At 39.9% G+C, this 23,608-nt stretch overlaps 1 protein-coding gene across 3 annotated transcripts in view; it reads left to right on the forward strand.

Moving 5' to 3' along the window:
- The window catches only part of SLC1A1 (solute carrier family 1 member 1), a 56,140-nt gene extending 39,804 nt beyond the window's left edge, over window positions 1–16,336 (forward strand). For all 3 annotated transcript variants that reach the window (XM_074855341.1, XM_074855343.1, XM_074855342.1), the window contains 7 exons: window positions 887–994; window positions 2,393–2,577; window positions 4,591–4,698; window positions 9,419–9,541; window positions 10,054–10,248; window positions 10,752–10,886; window positions 14,194–16,336. In XM_074855341.1, coding sequence (XP_074711442.1) covers window positions 887–994; window positions 2,393–2,577; window positions 4,591–4,698; window positions 9,419–9,541; window positions 10,054–10,248; window positions 10,752–10,886; window positions 14,194–14,440 — 1,101 coding nt within the window. In that variant the 3' untranslated portion in view covers window positions 14,441–16,336. The remainder of the gene's footprint in view (window positions 1–886; window positions 995–2,392; window positions 2,578–4,590; window positions 4,699–9,418; window positions 9,542–10,053; window positions 10,249–10,751; window positions 10,887–14,193) is intronic.
- The last annotated feature ends 7,272 nt before the right edge of the window (window positions 16,337–23,608 follow it).

Raw genomic sequence — 23,608 nt, forward strand, 5'->3', positions numbered from 1 at the left:
CTCTGCAGATTGGGTCAAATCTTAATACTTGGTTTGCTGTATCAACATAACAGTCATAATCTAGACTTGAAAAACATTAAAAAAAAAAAATACGAGTCACTCCCTCAGTCCTCAGAGCAAGCAGATGACAGTGGAGACACCCCTGGCCACTGGTGGATCCTGGGTCTCACTGTGAAGCAGCAGCTCTTGTCCAAGTTCTCCTTTAGGACTTGTAACTGTTTGGTTTTATGGACAGTGCTCTGGGTGCTGTTATAATTCCCTCTTCTGTGGCAGGATCATCAACAACACCAGGTTGGCCAGGTGCCTGGGGCCTTCAAGGCTGGTAAGGAGGTCAGTAGTCAGCCAGGCACCCAGGACCCTTGAGGCCAGAAGGAAGGAGAAGAAATCTGGTTTGTTTACTAGATGCACAGGACCTTCAGGGTTTGATAGTAAGGGGAAAGGACACTAATAAGTGCCCAGCTCGGCCACAGAGAATGGCTGTTTGCCTTATATAATGGTGTTAGTTATGCTAACCACATTACCAGGGGGTCTGGTTGTATCAGCTCTACAGGGGTGACTGTCCCAGCAAAAAGTCCCCTTGCCATTGTCAGGAGCTGTGTCTTATCCCCACAAGACTGTGCCAGGTGCACAGGGCACCCAAGAGCCTGGGGAGCAGGGCTCATAGCATATTATCTGTGACTCACTTGTTTGATCTGCAGCATCTGAAGTACAGAACCATGATGGCTCACATGAATTGGGAAATAATGTGTTTCTCTGTGTTTGCTACCTTCAAGTCAGATTAGTTCATTTTCCCTTTTTACTGGGCAAAGGCTAGGCCTTTGTCCATTCTTCAGTTTTCTCATGTTTCTAAGTAAGTTCTTCTATTTTTTTTTTTAAATGTTTCTAGTATAAAACCAAACGTGAAAAAGTTGAAGCTACAACTGGCATGGATAAAAATAGCTCCACATTTACAGAAGAACCTGTTACAACTGCTACGACAGCAGAGGCTTCAGAGGTGTGAAATTTATTGTTGTATTCCTTCATAATGTATGAAGTGGGAAGAAAGAACATAGAATAAATTTGGCTTAGTTGATGTGGTTAGCAATTGAGAAAAGGAAGGAAATGCTACATAAATAGATTTCAGCAAGGGCACAAAACTTAATAAGTAAATGCTAGAGGTGATTATGAGGATCTTCAACTAGGTTTAAGAACACTAGAGGACTCTACAGGGAATTAAGCAGTCCAAAGATAATAGATGATGTGAGAAAATAATACATTCATATACACATTAAATGTACATGCTAATGAATTTTCAATGTGCTCAGAAATTAAAGATAACATTCACTGTGGAAAGGCTAAATGTATACCAGCACGAGATGTTCGAGCAGCAATGAAATAACTGTGAGCACGGCAGAAAGAAAGGAATGGAAAATCATAACTTTTTTTTAATGGAAAGCAAAACAATGGAAGGCATTTGTTAATTAATAGTTTGTTACTGTACCAAAAAAAAATGTAAAGAGACGAAAGTGAAGAAGAGGTTTAACAAGCCTCTGATTAGATGGAAGGCTTATGGGTACTGATGGTTTATAAAGCCTAGACTTACACTGGAGGAGACAAAGAAAGGAATTCAATAAAATATGAACACAGAACTATGAACAGAACTAAGTCAATATGCATTTTATTATACTCTTTCCAAATTTAATCTCATAGTAATGAGAGCATGGGAACACAAGCTGTATGAAAAGACATTAACTGAGTCCTGAAGCAGGATGTAGTGAAGAATTGCACCCTTCCCTTCATATGTTCATACTGCACAAACACAGAGGAATGTGTGAATACCTACCTATTTAGTAGGATTGTTATGCTATTTGTATGCAATTCTGCTATAAAGTATGCAATTTCACTGATTTCAGCTGAACAAAAGGTTTTAAACTTGGGGCAAAATTGGACACCATTATCTCAGTTCTTACGCAGTCGACTATTTGTCTTAAATCCAGACTCAAATCCTTAAGTTGCTCAGAAATAAACACAAGGATTCTACATCAGCTGTGTTTTGTTCTCCACAGTAGGGAGTAAATCTTGTGTATATTGAAGGGATAACTCTGGATACCCAGATTTTACCATACTTTGTGTGAGAATTGTGTAGAAAGGCAACATAAATTAAGGGGTGCTTTATCCCCTGCTAGGGTTTGGTCAGATCCTTGCATAGATTTAAAATACAAATCTTTCAAAGACAATTTAGTTCTACCTTCGTTCCTGAACTTGCCCACTTGGCACTGCCAGAAAGGAAATAGAGTGACTAGGGAAGAGCTCTGTGTCTTCAAAGAAAGATCTAAATGTGTTTTCATTTTAGAACTCTTTAAAGTCAGTGGTTTCAGATAGTAACTTTTTCCCTCTTTAATCTATTCTATAGAACAAAACCCAAGAATACAAAATCGTGGGCATGTATTCTGATGGCATCAATGTGCTGGGGTTGATCGTCTTTTGTCTTGTTTTTGGAATGGTTATTGGGAAAATGGGAGAGAAAGGACAAGTGCTGGTGGATTTTTTCAATGCACTGAATGAAGCTACAATGAGAATTGTTCAGATAATTATGTGGTAAGTCCAAGGACATACTGGCATTTTCTAACAATTTCTTTAAGTGGGTTTTGTCATTGAAGAGGTAGGACCAGACTCATATTTCATGTCTGATTTTGTATAGTGCTTAACAGCAAACAACTTGAAAGGTTGGTAAAAAGATTCCTTTCTACAGAATTTGATCCTTTTGAGGAAACGAGACAGGGCTTCCACTTACTATATAGTAAAGAAACAGTCCTATTGGTACATAAGAAACCTGAGTTTTTCAGACATTCTTGCTAGAGGTTTATATCAAACCAGTACAACTGCACTAGTCATTTGAGGACTGTAAAAGCATTACCACCCATATGCCCTTCTCAGTCTTGAACACTATTCCCTGATAACCATTATGTTCACAGGATAGCTGTTCTTGGAGCTAAGTTCTTTTAGAAATACAAATTAATATACAAGCCACAGCACAGAGCAAAACTCAAAAGGGTGTGCAAAATACAACTTAACATCATTTACCTTCTGTTAATGGGTTTTGTGAGACAATATTCTCACAATATTCTCTCATAATATTCTTAGACAGGAGAAGCAATTTAAAAATGTAGCAACTCATCTGCCAGTATTTGGCTGAACTTCACAGCTATTCACAGAGCTTTTGTCCATGCAGATCACAATTAAAGGATCAGGACTATAAACACACACTCCTTTCCAGAGTTTGATCTTACATGTGGAGTGTCTTGTGCCATTGACTAGAATATTCTGCTCATATCTACATTTTGCACAAACAGTAGGTTATCAGATCTGGCCCTTCCACAGATTTTTCTTCCATCACAGCACACTGAGGATGCATCCTGTCAAAGGTTTAGTTGCACACTTCTTGGTAAACTAGTTTCTGCAACCTGTCCTGTGCTCAGTAGCTGGTTCAGTCCCCAGCTGAGTTACAGCCCCATGAAATAGGCAGGCTCTGCAGCAAATTGCCACTAACGAGACCCAAGAGTTAGCACATGCCACAAATACAGGATCCTACCCATAAGCTGACTCTACATTGTCTTGCATGTGCCTGAAACTGGTGGTGTAGGCTCCCTGTGTTTCTACAGATGTGAGAATCGTTGTCCTGAATAAGATAAAGTTTGATGCTGACAGTATGAGGAATTCTGCTTTCACCAAGTTCAGGGCTCAGAAGGAACTGGGAGTCCCTGCTTTGCACAGGAACAAAGTACTATTTTATTTGTGAGGTAGCACACACACATTTTATAAATTTATACTTTGAAATGGATACATTTTATAGATACACACATTTATAGATTAATTCATACTACTCAAAGCTCTGAAGTGGCAACTTGTCTCTGTGGCAACCTGCTTGCTGGTACCAAAAGGAATGCAGTCGAGCTGGTGCTAGCATAAATCCTGATTTTTTTGCCTTGAATTTTCTGTAGGCAGTAGCCCATGCAGCTATTCATGTCTGTAAGGCATGGCCTTGTGTAAGTTTACTGGAGGATGGGGACTTCTCTATCAGGCAACACACTAATGACTGTACTATCCCAACATACTAAAATCACTCTTATTCTGTGCAGGTAACACACATATAACCCCCAGTGCTGCAAGGCAGCTGCTATAAGCAAACAAGACCTTTCCTATCTGTGTGTGGTTGCAGAATGCAGAGATATTGGTCTCGGCCCTGCAAACTTCCACTTCCAAGTAAGCTTATGGCTATGCATAAGCATTTGCTGCAGCAGGACAAAGCCCACACTCCTTCCCAGCTTCTGGGTGTTCTGTGACACTGGGTCATGCAGTACTTGTTAGACTATGCATAGGGTTACATTTACTCTGATTTCTAATCTTTTTTCATTACCTCTGTTGTAGTCTTGCTGCAAGTGAATAAAGTAAGGTGTATAATAGAATATAAAAAAAAAATTCTATTGTGTAGTAGAATATAAAAAAAATCTTCCATCCTATATAAAAACTTATACTGTGCAAGAAATTATTCTGTGGTGAGCACACAGTATTTCTCAATGCATTTTTAATTGTTTTATTTTTGTTTCCTAGGTATATGCCAATTGGTATCGTGTTTTTAATTGCTGGGAAGATAATAGAAGTTGAGGACTGGGAAATCTTTCGTAAACTGGGTCTTTATATGGCTACAGTACTAAGTGGGTATGTAATTTCTTAAAGATGAATTTAAATATGTGCAGTTTTTAGGGCTCAGTTGATTACAACTCAATTATCCACAATACCCAGCCTCTTCTAGGACAGAGACAAAAATTCTTGTCAGTGAAAATTATGTGAGTCTGGGTGAGGATGTTTGAATGTATGTATTAATGAATGCATGTTTCACTGAATGCATATTTTGTTTTAAAAGGTCACTGCCTTGCTTTCTAAAACAAAACAACCCCAAAGGCTGTACTTGTATTCATTGTTTCATCTTCTCAACTTGGTGCTGAAACAGATAATATTGTATTTTTGAGAGTAGTAATACTTCTGTTAGATACTAGAAGTAGTTGGAAAAGGATGAGATTGTGAATTATGGTTTATTGGGGGTTTCCAGCCTATTGAAAATACATGAATATCTGGATTAAGTTGGGAACCTCCATGGGACATGTGGGCCCAAGGTGTCCCAGCACAGGCCCAGCTCCACTGCCCCATACAAATGCATAGTAAGTGCAGTGCACAATAAATGATGACAGAGGAAACTAACCCCTTCCCACCTCAGTTCAGAGCAAACAGCTGCCATCAAGAGAAGCCCTGAGGATTGCACTGTTTGTTAGTTACTCCTTGTGCTGCAAAAGCAGCCGTTGCTATCTGAATAACTTAGCCAAGCATCAAAACATTTTTTCTATTGTTTTTCTAGACCCTTGGCTGTGTCGAACAGTCTGGGGTGGAAGTTATACCTGCATAATGTGGAGCCTTGCAGATATGGAGCCTTAGAAGGGGCAACTTAACTGTTGCAAGTGATACAGGTTATAATACCAGATCATAATATATCTCTGCAGACTATCCTACAAAGAACCCTTTTGATAGATAAATGGATATTATAGTCCCAATAAGTTAAATGCATTTAAATTTCTATTTCCAATTCAGTGAAGCATAACTTCTAGGCTGTCTTGGTTCATTGCTTTAGCATCCACTTCTGTAATTCCTTCAGTATACTAAGGATTTATTCATGTTTTGTCTAGAGGCTAGATCCAAAGTTGTTCAAGAGATTAATTCCCCCCACTTTATGCATACGCATGCTATTCAAACATTATTCACACGCTTCCTGACAACCAAGCAGAGAGAAGGATGATACATTAGTCTTAAATGCAAACTTCCCTATAAATAGTCAAGAAGGATCTATTTTTTTGCTGCATTAATCTTTGCTAGAAATTCATATTTATTTCAAAGCTGTTGTTCTGTTTTCTGCATAAGCCAGTATGTTTGGACTAGCTTTTCAAAAATCATTTGAGATATAATGACTTTCTAAGTAAAAATTACAGCTCCAGAAATAGCACTGAATCATGACTTTTTCAAAATGTTAGAGAGATGAGTGCAAGTTATGTTTGACTAATACATAATGCAGTTTTTTTGTGAGTTTCTTGGAAAATAAATCAAATTTTTAAAGGTTGCAAAATTTTATGTTTACCAAGAGACTGTAAATCAAGAGACTAATGAGACCATGACCACTAGGTAGAATTCATTTATAGGATGACACTGTATCACTTCTGCAGGTTTTCTATGTTATTAACTCCAACTGACTCAGAGGAGTAGTATGTTGGATGGATTATTACTGTCCTTTAACTTCAGTTTTAGATCAGATAGCAAGTTTTATCACTGTTTACCTATTAATGGTTACTAATTCTACTGTGACAGGGTGTATCTTCCTTAAGATGTTTGTGAAGACACTACCTCTTCCAGAGTACTTCAGTTGGAAAGTAGACTACCACCACATATAATCTCTCATTTAGCTGGTAACCATAGGCTTGACAACAATCTAAGTAGGTTCCCACATGCCATCAAAAAGATTGTATAAAGTAAGGTAGCCCACCTTTACAACCTTGGAGAGAAAAAGTCTCTGTTTCACCGAACTCCCTTGCACATGCCACAGTTTTTCCTGATGGGTGCTAGGGTAGGCCTCTGCAGCATTTCTGTCTTTTACGGGATGGCCTACAGTGGGTGATGCTCAACATGTTATGGAAAAGGGCTAACAGCAACACATTCTCTCAAAACTGACCATCAGGGAGAGCATGTTGTAATCAGATCACAGAAGCAAAGACAACATACACACAAGGCTATAGGCTACAGGGAAAAGGTGCTTGTTCTACATTTGACAGCCTGCAAGAATACCCTTTTTCCCACCTGTCAGCAATCAGGACAAGTTGTGCTCTTTCTTTGTTTTGGTTTCTTAAACACTGCTGTTCCCACCATCTTTCTGGTTTTCATCCTTATTTCCTTGACATTGTCTGTTTGCAGTGTGTTCTGTTCATCAGCACCTTCTGTAGCTGTCTATAATACTCCCTTTAAGCTTGATCCTGAGAATTACAGGTTATCTTAAACATATTTCTTGTATTCCCTATCAAAAAAAATGTGCAAGAGCATGAGGGCTGGTGTGTTTTATCCTCCTCCTCCTTTCCTTTATCTTCCCTCTTCAGCTCATGTTCTATCTCACCTTCTTCCCAGCTTTATGGGAAGCATGACCTTCCCAGCATGACCTTCCACATTTTCAGTCCTACCAGCTCTCACCCACCATTGTCTGCAACACATCTCAGTCTTTGTCTCATTCAGGTCACCATGAGGGAACAGACTTCCCCCAGTGCCTCTGCTCCAATTGGCCACTAGATATCTGCAGCCTCTCACTTTTAATGGTTGCAGTGTCAGGATGAGGGCATGTTAGCAGTCACAGAGGAGGAAAATCAAAATAGGAGGCATAATACAAGTGCCAGAGGACTCTCATCCTGAGCTTGAAAAAAAGAAAAGGAACCTACAGCAAGCAGACTCACTTGCTGTGCCTTTGTCTCTTCTGAAAGTAGCAAGGCAGCTGCATCTCCGGACACTATAAGGAATGCCAGATTCTGAGGGACAAGATTCTTCCTATCTTAAAATTGAATGCTATTAGAATTTCTCTTTTCAGTTGCTGATTATGATTTTTTTAATAAAAAATTTATGCTGCTTGCTGTGTCGCATTTTATGCATGAAAATAAATATTACTTCAGATTTGTTTCATGAAAATCAGTAGTAGCAAAACAGATATGCACAAATACTTTATTTTAGATAATGCCATGTTCATGCTGCCTCTAAAAACGTGCAGATCTAAATGTTTCAAAAGACCTATTTGGAAGTCAGCATGCTTCTAGACATAGATATACTTGAAATGTTTATTCTCATCAATGTTTTGTGAAGACACCCAATGACACCCATGCCACTACATTTTTTTCTGTATGTTCTGCAGCATTCAGTTTGTTCTCGGGCACCATTGTGTAAATTGTTATGTTTCTTTCTAGAGTTCTTTGCAAAATTTTATCAATATATGGTGCATACTGTTATGTACATTCTACTAAATAATTTGTTCACACACAGAATGAAAACATTAATGCTTGTTGCTTTTAAAAAGATAATTTTTCTAAGGAAACAACTAGTTAGGTTTTGTGGGTGAATTTTGGTTCTGTTGTGGATTTCCATACCGTGGCTACTGCTGTCTTAATTGCCTGGTTTTGGCAGAACAAACGGTACCATGATTTATCACTATCTTTATCAGCTGCTCTGAAATCATAAAGCACTATTACAACACAGTAACATTCACAAGAACATCTTGTGAGGACAGACTAAAAACCCCAAGGTCATATATGACAACAGCTCTGGGCTTTATGTTTCCAGGCTATGATTTCTTTTCACAAGAAACTGATGTTGCTATAATTGCTTGCAACCTTGGAACATAGGAAATATCTCACAGACCCTTCAAAAATATTTCACTTCAGATATACTTTCAGCAGGCTCTTTTCCTCTAATCTTAATGCCCACAAAGCTCTGCATTCATACACCTTCAGGATTAATGCACAATGTTCAAAATTAATGTACAAATTGAAGGATGACTTTGGCCCTGAGAGCCACCCAAATATCCAGCCAAATACACCTGAACAGCTGAAGTCAAGAAGACGGTTTGATCTTCTGCATGTCAACACACTTAATTTTAAAAATTAATAGTTTCAAAAGACAGTATTTTAGCATCTTAAAACATTAAAGTTGGTGAGACTACATATATCTTATTTGTACATTCTGAAATACCTCTCTACATATTAATTGTAGACCTAAGCTTACACAGTTTTCAACAAAGTAAGTGTGGATTTTTTTTATAGGATCACGTTTGAAGTTTCTGCAGAAAGATGTGGGCTTCATCTGTCTCTGTCTGGGAATGATAGTTACCTTTAATTCCAAAAAGTGTTCTATAATAAAGGCAGATAAACTTAGAAGAATCACCTGGTTTGTCTTTCTGGTTTGTCTCTAGTCTGCATTCTAAGGATTTTGTAGGAGAGTGGAGTGTTTTAGCATTATTTCAAGTCATCCTCTCCATATCAGTTTAAATATTATTTATTACTTTCGTTTTCTTGTATTCATCAGTTTAAAATTATTTCCAATATATTAGCTAATTCTTGTTCTACTTCAGAAAAAGAGACAGTTAATAATCTCTCTCTCCCTTCCAAAAGAAAGTGTAGAACAACATTAGTCTGCTTTTTTTTTTTAAGATGGTATACTCTCTAAATTTTGGACATAGGTGTTGCTAAAGTCACTGTTAGTGTTTTGCAAGTGTACCTGAGGACAGAACTAAATACTTATTATCACCGTCTTACTAAAACAAGGCAATTAGATGGATCCATTTGTTTAACTAGTCCATTTTATTTTGCAGACTTGCAATTCATTCCACTATAATTTTGCCACTGATCTACTTAATAATAGTAAGAAAAAATCCTTTTCGGTTTGCCATGGGGATGGCTCAGGCACTTCTGACAGCCCTCATGATTTCTTCCAGGTAAACAAAAGAAACATTTATGTTCTTAGAGTAATTGCATTGTTTGTGCGCTGACTTTATTGCTACTTTGTTACACACCTGATTTCTCCCGGACAATTCTCAGTCCCCTGGAGGTTGAAATATTACTTTCATCATTATTTCTGTAGTACCCAAAGGGGCACTATAGATTGCGCTGTCCTTACACCAGAGTCTGCCTTTCCCAGTAGGAGACAGTTCTTTGCCAATTGGTTCATGAATCACAGACTTGCTACAGTTTACACTGTTGCACTGTTTCTGTGACTAAATACACCATGATGATTTTACCATGTAATTTTGAGGATGACTAAGACTTTATTTCTCATAATTAGAAGAGATCACAAAAGTTACCTTGCTTTTTCATGGTGCAGCCTTCTTGCCTGCCTTAGATCTCTGTCAAGAGTCTTAGAGCAAATCAGCCTCTGAGGAAGAGGAAAGATAAGGTAAATGCTATGCTGTTGCCTGCGCTTATCCTTATGTATTTATCTTTGCACCAGTTCAGCAACTTTGCCTGTCACGTTCCGCTGTGCAGAAGAAAAAAATTTCATCGACAAAAGAATTACCAGATTCGTTCTTCCAGTTGGAGCTACCATCAACATGGACGGCACAGCTCTTTACGAAGCAGTAGCAGCTGTATTTATTGCACAACTGAATGACTTAGAACTGGATATTGGCCAAATTGTTACCATTAGGTACGACTAAATTCATCACGCGCATTTTATTGGAGGTGGTTTTTTTACATTAACTTTGGATACCCCATGGGAAAGTTGAAACTGTCATTCACAGCACAAGAAGTAACAGAAACATTTTCACTTCTTGGTCCAAGGCCTTGCCTGTGCAACCTGATGAGGAGGTAGGATGGGCCAGGGCAAGCAGCTGGTGTACAGCATCATTCTGAAAATTGCCATTACTCTTCCACTGCAGATACTTGCAAACCCAACTCAGCCTCTACCTCTGATCTGTCCAGTTTGTTTGTTAGTCATGCATTGCCTATTATTCTACAGTGTAACCCTTACAGTATCTGTACATGACTTGTCCCATAAACTTGTCACCAGACTCTGAGGAGGGGAAAAACTGGAACATTCGGGCTTCTTTCGTACAATAAGCCTGAAATAAGCTTATTTGGGCTAGAAAATAGAGTTTCTGTGAGCAGCATGTATTCTGAATGCCTTTTCTGGGCTTTATTTGAATGTAGTGTCACAGCTACAGCAGCCAGCATTGGGGCTGCAGGTGTCCCCCAAGCCGGACTTGTCACCATGGTGATTGTGCTGAGTGCTGTCGGCCTGCCCGCTGAAGATGTTACTCTGATCATTGCAGTTGACTGGCTTCTGTAAGTTTAAGGCAATTGATATTTAATTCTTTCTCCTTTTTTTAATGTTTACATAAGTTTTGTGGGAACATGTGAGTTTGAGAAAGAAAGCAACAAAATCATTTAGAACTGTTGCAGGAATTGAACAAAGATTCTTCTTATGGCCAGGCTTGTTCAGTGTAGGGTTGAATGCAGTAGTGGCTTCAATGCTGAGAGAAGTCCCACTGCGTGGGATGGCAGTGAATAACCTCACATCCAGAGGTGCTATCAACCTTAAAATAGTGGCCATAGCATTAAAAAATCATGAGCATAGTACTTGGGATAGACAAGTTTGACAGCACCGAGGAGTGCCTCTGGATTGTCAGCTGTCAGCATATGCTAAATTGATACACCATTCATAAAAATCAAATGCAGCCACAAGCAGAACATCTCAGCTGATTTCCACAAAGCACATAAAATCCATACACTGGTGAAGACATAGTGGAGCACAACATGAACTAAGCAAACCTGGTCCTGGACCCCACATACACACACATGACAGGCTGTACATGGATCTGTGCTGGGGCTGTTCTTCACTGAGAGGTTTTTTTTAAGACCCAGTCCCTCGATCAGCAGGCACACACAGGCAAACTCAGAAAGTATTCCTTATGCCTGATCCCAACCATCTCACCTCAGTGCACATCAAAACCCCTCAGTCCCACTAAGCAGCTCTTTCTAGAGAGAAGCATTTTCACCAGAAATCTTTTCTGTTCAGCTTATACAGAGATGTTTCTCTGCTACTTTTTCAAAAGCCCAAAGAATCACAGAGTGTATTCTGGAGTTCAGGAGGACATCAGCATTCAGTATAGTCCCATGATTCACTGGGAAAGAGTAACAGGATTGACAAGTTAAGGACTACAACTTTAGTTTGTAATACAGCTTTTTTGCCCCCTGAGCTGTGCCAGCTTTAGTGCTCAGACCAAGGTCTTGTTCACCTGCAGTAACTGAGCATGGATGATATTTCATTAGTACCAATGCAAAGATCTTAATCATTTCATAGTCTCTGCATGTCTTCCTCTTAAGCTTATATTTACACTCAAGGTAAATGGATTCCTGTTCCTCCCCCACCCTCGCCAATCATTTTCTCGAAGGATTTCTGTATTTATGTATTTCACAGATATATATAATTTATTTGATTATATAACTCAATTTTGCAAGCCGAGAGAGAAATTACACTCTCCAGAAAACCAGAGTTGTTGAATGGATCCAAGAACCAATTCAATTTTTGTATAAGCATAATTCTCCAAACAAAACAGCTCCAGCCACAAGTACATTGTCCCCATCAGCTGTCTGCAACAGGGTCTAATAGGTTTGGGTTTTGTGTTCCAAAATAATTTTTTTCTCCAGCTCTCTTCTTTTCCCAGTGGGCATTTAGTTTTGCTAAGGATGGTGAAGATCCATACAAACCACTGGCTCAGAGCAGGTAGCTGAAGAAGAGTGTAAGAGCATAACAAACATCTACTGGTTCTTGTCCCAAAGTACTCACCTAGCCTGTTGCAAATTGCAGCTCAGAGAGTTCCTGACCTAGAGGTAGTTTTTGTTTTAACAGTGTTCAATAGATTTCTTCTTTTTCCATGAATGCCTCCTTGCTTTTGGGGCCCATATAAACTTTTAGATTTCCATAAGTCCTGTGCAGAGGAATCCTACAACGTGTGCAGAGACATATTTAGATTTGTTTTAATCTACGTCCTAACTATTTCAATCTATGCCTTCTAATTCCTTTATTGTAGTGAGAAAGAGAGAAAGAAAACAGTAATTCCCTATTTCTCATAGTAATCATAATTTTAGGGATCTGATCTTGCCTTCACTTTGAAAGTCTACAATTCATGTGATTCTTATGCAACAGTACTAATACATGGAGGCTAACTGTTCCACCATGAAAGACAAAAAAATTCAAGCTGTTTCTGATTCTAATTGAGATATTTTTCAGATTAAGGTGTCTTGTTGTGTAAAGCAAATTAAAGATTAATTTTATGTACCAGGGATCACTGCCAGTGCATTTTACACCTCAGCAGATGGAATGCATATCATGATGTCATGTAGATTATTAACACTTCTGCCTTTTGTACTTATTGCCTAAAATGTATTATTTTGCAACCTGCTAGTAGTGGCTCATTAACAATCCTCTAGTTAATTCTGAACATACCAAGGTTTTATTACATAGGCTTGAGGAGTACTTTCATGTTTTTAATGAAGAAAGAAAAATTTTGAGAATAGAGGTATTATGAAACATGAGTTTCCAGTTCTGTTGATTTCCTCACTTGTCACACTGATCCTATCAGAATTTTACTTTACCCATCTCTCTTCCTTTCCCCACCATATATTTTCTTTCCACATGGAGAACACATGGGCACTTTTTAGCACTGGGGTTCAGCAGCTGTAGTAGAAGAATAAGAATATGTATATGAGACATGATGATTCACTTCACTGTTGTTTTTGTAGTCCCTTCTGTTTGTGAATATACCCACCTCGACGTGTCTGCACAGAGCAACTCGTTCTGCCACAAAGCCCTTGCAGTGCCATGTAGATGAAAAGAAAAACAGGGAAGCGTGACCTTCCACTGTTCCTACCTTATCCATGCCAATTTTCAAACTTTGCTATATTGCATGGTTTTGTTGCTCCTCTGCCAAGTAGTGGCAGATTTTTAAGGCCCGCAAGTCACATTTCTGTTGGGAGAAAAATCAAAAGTACAGAAGTATCATATTCCTTTAAGTGACTTGTTTAATACAACTTTGTACTTCAACCCCTTAACAATGAGAAGCTAACAGAAGATAGCCTTTCCCATTTCCAGTGTTTGGGCCAGAATACTGAAGATACTGGGCTAGGTGCTCCTCTGGCTGAGGAAATGACTGTTAGAAAGGCAAAAGGCACAATGCAGACTCTTCTGCTGTACGCCACAGTCTCTTCTCCCAACAAAAGCAGTCTCATCACAAAGAGAACCAGCTGTGTAGCATACTTCAGGGCCTGAGAAGTGATCCCTACAGCATTTTGTGAGACTGTCCACAGCAGTGTGACTACTGCTCTAATAGGCTAGTGACATGACTTGCAGTTTTGCACACCCTGTACAAAGTAATTTATCATTACAGGGATTCCAGGTTTCTTCAAACACATGTGGGGAAAATTCTGTTTCTTGTTCTATATGATTTTTTTCTTTTAATTGCAGAATTACTCCAAATCTGCACTGGGAAGAAAAAACAGCTCTGCATTTGTTAGAGTAGCGTACTTTTACTAAAAGAATTTTCTAAGTAACATGCAGAATGGTTTGTCTGACAATATTTTTTTTCCATAGGGATCGATTCAGAACAATGGTGAATGTCTTGGGAGATGCCTTTGGTACAGGAATAGTGGAGAAGCTCTCTAAAAAAGAGCTGGAGCAGATGGATGTCACCTCTGAAGTCAACATAGTCAATCCTTTTGCCTTGGAAACAACAGTACTTGATAATGATGAAACAGAAACCAAGAAATCGTACGTCAATGGAGGCTTTGCTGTAGATAAGTCTGACACCATATCCTTCACGCAGACATCTCAGTTCTAAAGCCAGTAGCTTTCAGGTAAAACAGGAGCACTAAAGGACATGGCCATATGCAATATTTCAAAAAGCTTAAAGGATAATTGAGAATGAATTACATCTCACGTGCATTTGATTTACTACAGCAGACTCTGATTCCCCTTACCAGTTCTACCCCCTTCTCATCACCTCTCCCAACAATTTGAACTCACTACTTCTAGTCCTTGCTGATAGGTTAAGAAAAGGACAGTTGTAAAATACTTTTTTTTTTTTTCCCCCCCAAGAATATACACTATTGATGAGGCTATGAAATACCTCTTTGGAATCGGCATGCTCGTAAGTGGGTATCTTAGCTGGGACAGCCAGACATGTTTTACTCAGGAGTAGCACAGCATTTCACATCTTACTCACGTTACAAAACACCTGTATGAAATCCCTTTTAACATCCTTGCCTTCTAAACACATTGCACTGCACTTGACACCTACTGTAACTTGATCACGTGCCAAAATACTCATTTCTGCAGCTGAGAGGATACAACTTGGGTGATTCAGGAAGGAACAGACCAGAAAAACCTTGTGACAAGTGTTTTACTGTGAACAGGGTTTCATTTTTCTTTAACTGTGAAATAATTGGGCATGGAAGAATTTTCAGTGTTTGTGTAGCTAGGTTTCCCTATGCCTTTCATATGAATGTCAGCTGCTGGGATTGTCCTTCAGATGTGAAATAAATTGCTGTGGGTTTGGTCTTCTGGCATTTGAAGAGTTTATGTAAAGTGATACTTCACCAATTTAGGTCCACTTTGATGGCCTCCTAATACATTTCCATCAGAAGAAGAAATAAGTCTGTTTACTGTTGTTCACCTTTGACTCTAAGCAAATATGAATCAGCCCAAAAGTAGTCAGAGGTCATGAAGATGAAAATAGACTACATAGCAACACATAGTGCAAATTCTAAAACTTTCCTCCTTGGAATAAAAACAGATATAATATCAAGAATATAGGAGGTATACCTTTTTCTACAAAGAAGCCACTATCATGAAGCTTTTTATACAGACTGGTTGGGGGTTTGCTCCTTGCTTTAGTTTGCCAGTTGAACATGCAAGTCTCTAGCTGCAACACTACTACAGTGCCAACATTTCAGCTAAACTGTATCTTATGAAGCATTTCTGGACTCGGAAAGTCATGTCTTCAGGTGGCTTGCTATAGGATAAGAAGCACCACGAACTTCCTCATAAGAAATCTCCATTTTCTGAAACATTTTGTACAAGATTTCCATGGTGCAAAAATCACTCTCTCAAGGGAGGAGTTGCTGTAACAAATTTTTTTGCCTTGCACATTAATTAGCCATTTTATATGTAAAGTAAACTGAAATTCATATACAGTTCTTTGTTTGTAAATAAGGTTGTGGTAAACCTAAAACTACACTCATATCTAACAAAAAACCCCTTCAAGTTCCTGCAGTGTTATATACTTGATTCAATTCTACACTTTTGTATTTAAATAAACCAGAAGTGTGCCAAAGAGAACTGGTTAAGAAAACAGTTACTGTAGTTTTTGATAAATAGCACCTTAAATCAACAAGTCAATGACACATAATACTGTATTTAAATTAAACATTGTAGACTATATGGAAGTGTTAATCTAAGTATTGGTATGTTTATACAAAATAAAGAAAATGTACAGAGTGAGTAAATCAATCTTTTACCTTTGCGGAAATAGTATGAGACAGTCTTTATTTGTACAGCTTTGCTTATGGGAGGAAAAAGCCCACCGGTTTCCACAACTAGCCTATAATCTATGCTTTGTCTTTTCTTTGCTTTTTTAAATCACCCTTTTATGATTACCCCATTATGTAGTCACCCTGTTATGATGTACTGTGAACAGTGTTACTAAAATGTTCTAAATAAATAATTTCTCTCTTTACTCTTGTTTTAGCCTCACATTCTCTCCTCACTGTAGCATATTAAGTTCCTTTAGCTAGAGCAAGAAAACCAAAACTGGTTGAATTTAGGATTTATGTTATCTTCCCTAGGGACTCACTTGTAGGTTTGGCAAGAATTGCTCTCCTCTTCCAATAAAAAAAATGCTTAAGTGCTGAGATTGCAAGAAAGTCCTCTTAACTGTGGGTGATCTGGGTTGGGAGTATACTGTTAAACACATGCTAAGCAGGTGATTATTTATAATTTATTTGTATGGATCAGATTCAACTAAGCAGGGGTTGATGGTGCTGTTTTGCCATCTATTCACCACCAAGAGACCAAACCATATACTGAAGATACTGTTAAGCCCAAGGGTGCTTTTCTTAGCACAATATTCTGAGTATGTACCTCCCATATATGTGCAAACATCCTGCATGGGCAGTGCGTCCTCTCCATAGCCTGGTCTGGAAGCTTTGGAGAGTGGTGGAGAGTCTCCCATCAGAAAAGCATCTGCAGGTTTTGGCCTTTTACACCATGTTATGTTCCCATAGGGCCTTTGGGGCTGCAGAAGCTGTCACAGGATTGGACTCTGCATTTTAAATAGCATGTGTGGCTTTAAGCCATTGAAGACAAGGTTACTCACTCATGCATTCCTGCTGAAATACTCAGGGACTTGTAGTTTACTCTTAACACTGAGAAAAGAAAGCACCTAGACATAAACCTACACAGGTCTGTCAACATGCACAGGTCAGCTATATCAGCTCCTCAAGATTTTAAACTGTGTAAAAACAGTTATGACGCATGCAGTTCACTTATCCTGTAATCTTCCCTGATAACAACAGAAACTGCCCAGTTTGAGATCTTCAAAGACACAAACAACTGCTCCTTCAATCTCATGGTTAGGTCCCTCCCCTAAGTTACAGTTTCAGGCCCTGTTTGACTATGTACCTTGGAGCATCTCCTGGCATCCAGCGAGATACCAAACTATGGAGCATGCACAGCTCTGCAGAGCTACAGCCAGGCAGAATTTTCCTATTTTTCCTTTTTCCATGTTTTCTGCTTGCAGCTTTTCCTTGCCCAACACCTGGCAGCACTTGGCAGACTGCAGTGCACAAGGAAGATAGGATTGCCAGGGCATAGGAGGCAGACCAGGCAAGGAACAGCAACCACATCACAGCACCTTGACCACCAGACCAGTATTGCATGCTGAAAAAGTGGAAAGTGTAATGGGGAAAGGCCATGATCTGTCTATAAATACTCTTTCTGGAAGCCAGTATCTCCACTGGCTATCAGCAATGGAAAAATCTTGAATAGACGAGATACATGTTTTCTGACCCACTACTCCTCATAGGGTTTATCAAACGTCACACTGTTCTCAACAGTCTCAATCTGCCCCAGAAAACCTACATTGTCACCACCATTCAGAAAAATTTGTGAGGAGGAAGGAGCAGCAGAGAGGAGCTGTTATGGACTGACCTTAATCCCCATTCCCCTGTGCGGCTCAGGGTGGGATGGAGGTAGAAGAGTCAGCAATGAAGGAGTGAAGTTGAATCTGGGAAGAATGGGGATTGGGTGGGAAGGTGGTTTAGATTTTGTTTCTCACCATCTAACTCTATTTTTAGTTTGCAATAAATTAATTTTCCCCAAGTCGAGTCTGCTTTGCCTATGACAGTAATTGGTCAGTGATCTCCCCGTCCTTATCTCAACCCATGAGATCTCCCATCTTATTTTTTGGCTCCCATCCTATTGAAGAGGCATGAGAGAGTGGCTGGGTGGGCAGCTGGTTGCTGGCTGAAGCTAACTCACCACAATGATATATACAATAAACATATATAGACTTCTAACTAGAAAGGAGTGCATAAAAGTTTATAAATATATCATTTATCTATACAAAGATACATCATACATTGTACTATATAATATAGGTATTACTACTATCCTACACTATAGAACAGATAACATACACACATTTGTCAAGACACAGAAATATATATAGCCCTGAAAGCAAAGGTATAAAATAGGTAAAACATTCTTTAATAAGAGCTAATGGTCGTAGTCCTGCACTTTACTTGGCTGCAGAACAAGCACTACATGTCTGGGGTGGGAGGACTTGAAAAGGACGGAGGGACACCAAAAGGGTGGTGGGGTAGACATGTTGGAATGTGCCTGAGGGCCATGGATCCCTCCCAGAAGGCTACCAAGGGGCCCTTAATGCAAATCCTGTCACATGCAAACGCTGATCCTGTGAGCTAGATCAAGAAGGAAAAGACCTTAAAGGAATATCCCAAACAGCCATGTGAACCAGAAGAACCGGCCAATGGGCTTGTGAACCACAGACTGGATTTGGAGGCAAGTGTCTCACAGAGAGGGTGGGTGATGGGGGAAGCTCCCTTTGTCCATGGTTGTGGGGGACCTTCTAGCTACCTGTAAGACCACTATGGGGTGCAGGCTGCTGCCATGTATGTTGCCTGTTCCTTAGATTGGTGACCTTACAAAAGGTTTCAGGAAGCTCTGTCTGACTGAGTGACGGGGAATTGGGAGCGCGCCATGACTTGTCTGCCTTCCTGTTGGGGCCTGCAGCAGACAAAGAAAGATGCACAGACACAGAAGTGACAGCGGTGTTCTAGGAAAAAAAGGAAAAAGCCTGGAGAAGTCTGACTGGCAATGAACTCCCCTCACACCCTTTTAGCAAAGTTTCCTTGTACTTGAGTTAAATTGATAGTCCAGTGTTTCCCTTCATAAGCATGTGTAATAGCATGGGAGTAGACCTCCATGCCACAGCTTCTGTTAGCAGAGATCTACTGTCCCCCTGGGGAGGTGGGAAGCTTTGGGGGTATAAAGCCCCTTTTTGAAGCTTCTAAAAGGTGAATTGCTGATCTCAACAGAAGCCAAATGACAATCTGGCTTGCAAACCAGGATACCTATAGCTTATACAAGGCAGCAAGAAAGCACTTTAAAAGGTGGTTGTGGCAGAGGTGGATGCACCATGGGAAGCAGATTTGGTGGATATGCAACAGTTTTCCATCATAATGATGGTGTTTAGTACATCTTATCAGTGATAGACCTAATATCCAAGCTTGTCTCAGCCATTGATCCAAAAGGCAAAACATGTTCTGAGGTAGCTGGGGCTTTAAAAACATTTTTAGAAGACAGTGCAAGCCTAAGAAATTACAGATAGACTAGGGAAAAGAATTTTTAAACCAGCCTTTAAACTGTTAAAGCAGATCATGTTCACCATGTGTTACTAATAATGAAGTAAAAGCCTCTGTCATTTTAACAAGATGCTCAAAATCAAGGTGAGGAGACATTTTACAACATGCAACACTTCTTGCTATGTTGATGTGTCGTTAAAGTTCATGAAGAGCTATAACCATAGCTTCCACCAAGCTATCAGGCCAGTGGACACAAACACTTTAAACTCTGGAAAACCATATATGGGGTTATGTTTAAAATGAAAGAATCTGCACCTCTGCTCAAAAAGGGAGACTGCATCAGGGAGTCTAGAACGAAAGGGAGATTTGAGAAAGGTTATGAGCAGATGTTCACAGTAGCTGAAATTGTGAGAAGGGGACAGCTGCCTGCATATTACTTCACAGATAATAATCACAAAACAATTGAGGGGATATTTTACCCTGAAGAACTTAAAAAAATTAATCTTGATGAGTACAGAATCTACAGGAAGAAAGAAAACAGCTGCTGGAGAAGTGGCAGGGATGCCCCCACAAATTTAACAGTTGGGCAGGAGCCTCCCACATCCACAACATCCAGTGATTGGCAGCGGAGCAGGGGAAAAAGGAAAAGTGGTAGATGGGGGATTGTAGAACTTCATACTGCCCAGCAATGCCAGCACTGGCATCCCTCCACAATACACCAGCATCAACTTTACTGTAGAGCTGGTGAGGTGCCTTGAGTCCTCAGGCAAGTGGGAGATGGGGCTGGTGGAAATACAGTACCCACACAACTGGAATAACATCAGCAAAGATGTTACCTTTGAGCTACCACTGTAGGGTAAGATATGACAGTATATTTTGCAGAAAGGCGATTATCTGTCCCTCTAGATGTTGATGGAATATGTGAACCATCATATTAACCCCCACAAGAGAACTTCAGCCACCAACTATCCAGCAACGGACCTGTTCAGTGGCCCCATCATAATGAAAACAAAGCTGAAAGCAGATAAAATCCTTACACTTTTTCTACAAACAGAAATCTAGCACAGATCTGCGGGGCTTCTCTACAGGTTGCTGCTAAGAAATTGCCCTGGGTGGTGCCACCCCCCCGCCTCTCAGGCCACTCAGTGCTTAGTGCAATTTTTCCCCCCCTTGGGTCACATGCCAACACAAGATAAATAGGGAAAGGTATGGAACTAGAACATAAAGGCACTCCCCTAACACTCCTGATTCCTACCTCCCCTGTTGCTTGGGAACAGACCACATGCCAACTCAAATGGCTTGGGAAAGGCAGTAGGCCAGAGCTTAAGGTGCCCCCCTTAGCCCACCTCATTTCTGCCCCCTCCTCTCCTGCCATTTGAGAACAATGACAAAGGCAGGGGACTGGAGCATTAAGGCCTCCATTAGTCCACTTGGTTTCTGCCCCCCTCTCTTACTGCTTAAGAACAATAGGAACAATCAAGACCTCCTGACAGCCTAGTACATCCATACTTGGGTTGTGGCCCAAAGGAGGTGATACCACAACTCCAAGATCTAGCAAGTTCTGGGTTTGCACAACTGGTAGAAAGTACCAGAATATTCTGTCATCCAACTTGGGATGAAATGGAAAAGTACCTGATGAAAGTCAATTATCTCGGACCCTACAAACAGCAGTTCTAAGCAAGACCCTTTGAGCTCTCAGGGCAGAGCAGCAGTCTGTGACCAGCATCTTCCCTGAGCTGGGATGCCACTCAGGCTCAGAATTCTCGAAGTTTGAAGATCATCTGCCCACAAAGCTGATGAAAGCCAGGGTGAAGTCAAACTCCTTCTCAACTCTCAATTATCACCTGTTGAGAAATACCAATGCATTGCACATTTGTTCCATACCTGAGAAGACGGAAATCTTAACTATAGGCTAGCCTCTTCCATGCACCTCTTCATGAGTGTGAATGTCTATATATTTCACTGGATATCCAAATATTTATGTGCTGTTTGTGTGTATGTTTTGTGTGTTCACATATATATATATTTTGATTTAGCATACCTTGTAGTAAGTTAATGTGAATCTTGTCATTCTCGAATCTGTAATTAAGTTGTTATTTTAATTATAATATATTCTACCAAATCACCTTGTTAATCTTTAAACTGGTCAATCATTAAGTGTTGCTAAAATTCAACCTTTTAATTCACCTCACACTGATAATAAATCTTAAAATTGTTATTAAATCATAACCATGTGAGATACTTTCATCCACAACACTAACAGACATCACTGGAGGGTTTAACTCACTCCATCGCTACACATGTCTTGCAGAGCATCAACTTGTTGGGGAATTTTTTATTCCATTACTGCTCTGTGTTTGACCAACAATAACAACAATGAGATCATTACAGTGATGTATGATGAGCCACACTATGTGTGTCCAGCATACCAGCTGGCAGTTGTATCAGCAACCAGGAAATTTGTTTCTGGAACAACTGCACAAAATTCTTGTAATTAGGTTCATAGATAAAGATGCTTTTAGCAGCTATTACACTAAGAACCTTTTCAACTTCAAGCATTGTGGTATAAATCTTGTGGCCATGTATGTGTATGGTGAAGTAATGCCAACGAAACACAGTGCCAGCGATGGAGCCCAACTTTGAGAATGTCTGCTGTATGAGAGAGTACATATGGCTCATTCAAATGATTGGCAGCCATAAGAAAGGCCATTCCCTGCTGGTTCACAGGGAAGAGTTCACCAGTGGCTATACCCAGTTTGCCTTCCACCTATCTCCAGACAAAGGATGTGCTGATCACTATTCCTGGATTAAAACAGGAAACCTGAGAGCAGAAGTACATTTTGTGGGGGCCTTGATCACCACTGTTAATATGGTTCTGTACAGGGTATTTAACAACATGATAGAAATAAACCAGTAGAGACGTGTTCTCTGACTGCATGTGAGGATGGACACTGCACATATTCCTTGGGGTTTTTTTGGCAGACCTCTACATCAGAGAAATATTTCTAGGTGTTCACCTGAGCAACAGGTTCCCCAGGGCCTGTTTTTCTCCAGGACCAGTGAGCATGGCTATGAATAGCACAACTTTCCTGGTTGTCCCAGAAAGAAATAAGCTTCTGTTGCCCTAGTGTACTTGTGCATTCTTCTGATTCTGTGTGTGCACATAATCCAACACCTCCTGAACTACAGGGGCAGAGGCCTCAGGAGGCTCAAAGGGCTTTTCCACTTCTGTCTGCGTAGGAAACACAGGAAAAAAACAGCTCATGAGGCAAGTACACCTTTACTTTGACCATCCCAAAACAGGGTGTCAAAAGTCTCAAAAATTACTTTGGGGGTCCAAAAGGCTATTGTTTTGTTTTGTTGATGGAGAAAGGATAGTAAAATCATAGAAATTTATCTTTTCATTGGGAGCTGCTCTATAATATGGACAAATAGTGTTTGCCGTGCCGCCAGCAAGCACATCTCTGGGGACCAGTGGTGTGGGCAGTTTGGTCCTGGCAAAGAACTATACAAGATTCCCACCTGATTTTGTCATAGTGGCCCACTTAAATAGATCTGACATGAAAACTGTCTCTTTTTAGGTAGTCCCTCTTTTGCTGTGTTGTGTAATACAAGTATCTAAAGGTGATCCCCTACAGAGGGTTCTGGTCGTTTTCATGGTAGCATTTGATACAGCCATGTTCGTCCTTCTCTGAGAAAGTGCTACCAGTGCTTTCTGTGCTTTGTTTAGTGGCTATAAATATAGTAGGTTATCTATTAGATAATATCCTAACTCTGCCCCATAGAAGTCAGGATTTCAGTATTTTAACCAAAGTTCTGTATTTTCTAAGCTCACAAGTGTTTTCTGAAGTACTTCATCCTTCTCTGAGCTCTGTGACAGCCAGGGAACAATCTTTCAGCATTGAGCCCTAGATGAGACGCTATAGAACTGAGATAATGTGGAAGGAGATAGGATATAGAAGCCCATGCTGACTTCTGTCTGATTTTGACTTTGCCACACTCCAACGCAGAATCAGAGATTCTTCCACGTTGTACGTATAAAGATCCAAATTCTGCTGTCATATGATCAATTCCTACTAGACTAATTTCTACTTACAGCTTTGCAGGGGGTTGCAGATGGCTTG

This window comes from Strix uralensis, chromosome Z (assembly GCF_047716275.1).
Source record: "Strix uralensis isolate ZFMK-TIS-50842 chromosome Z, bStrUra1, whole genome shotgun sequence".
Classification (NCBI taxonomy): Eukaryota; Metazoa; Chordata; class Aves; order Strigiformes; family Strigidae; genus Strix; species Strix uralensis.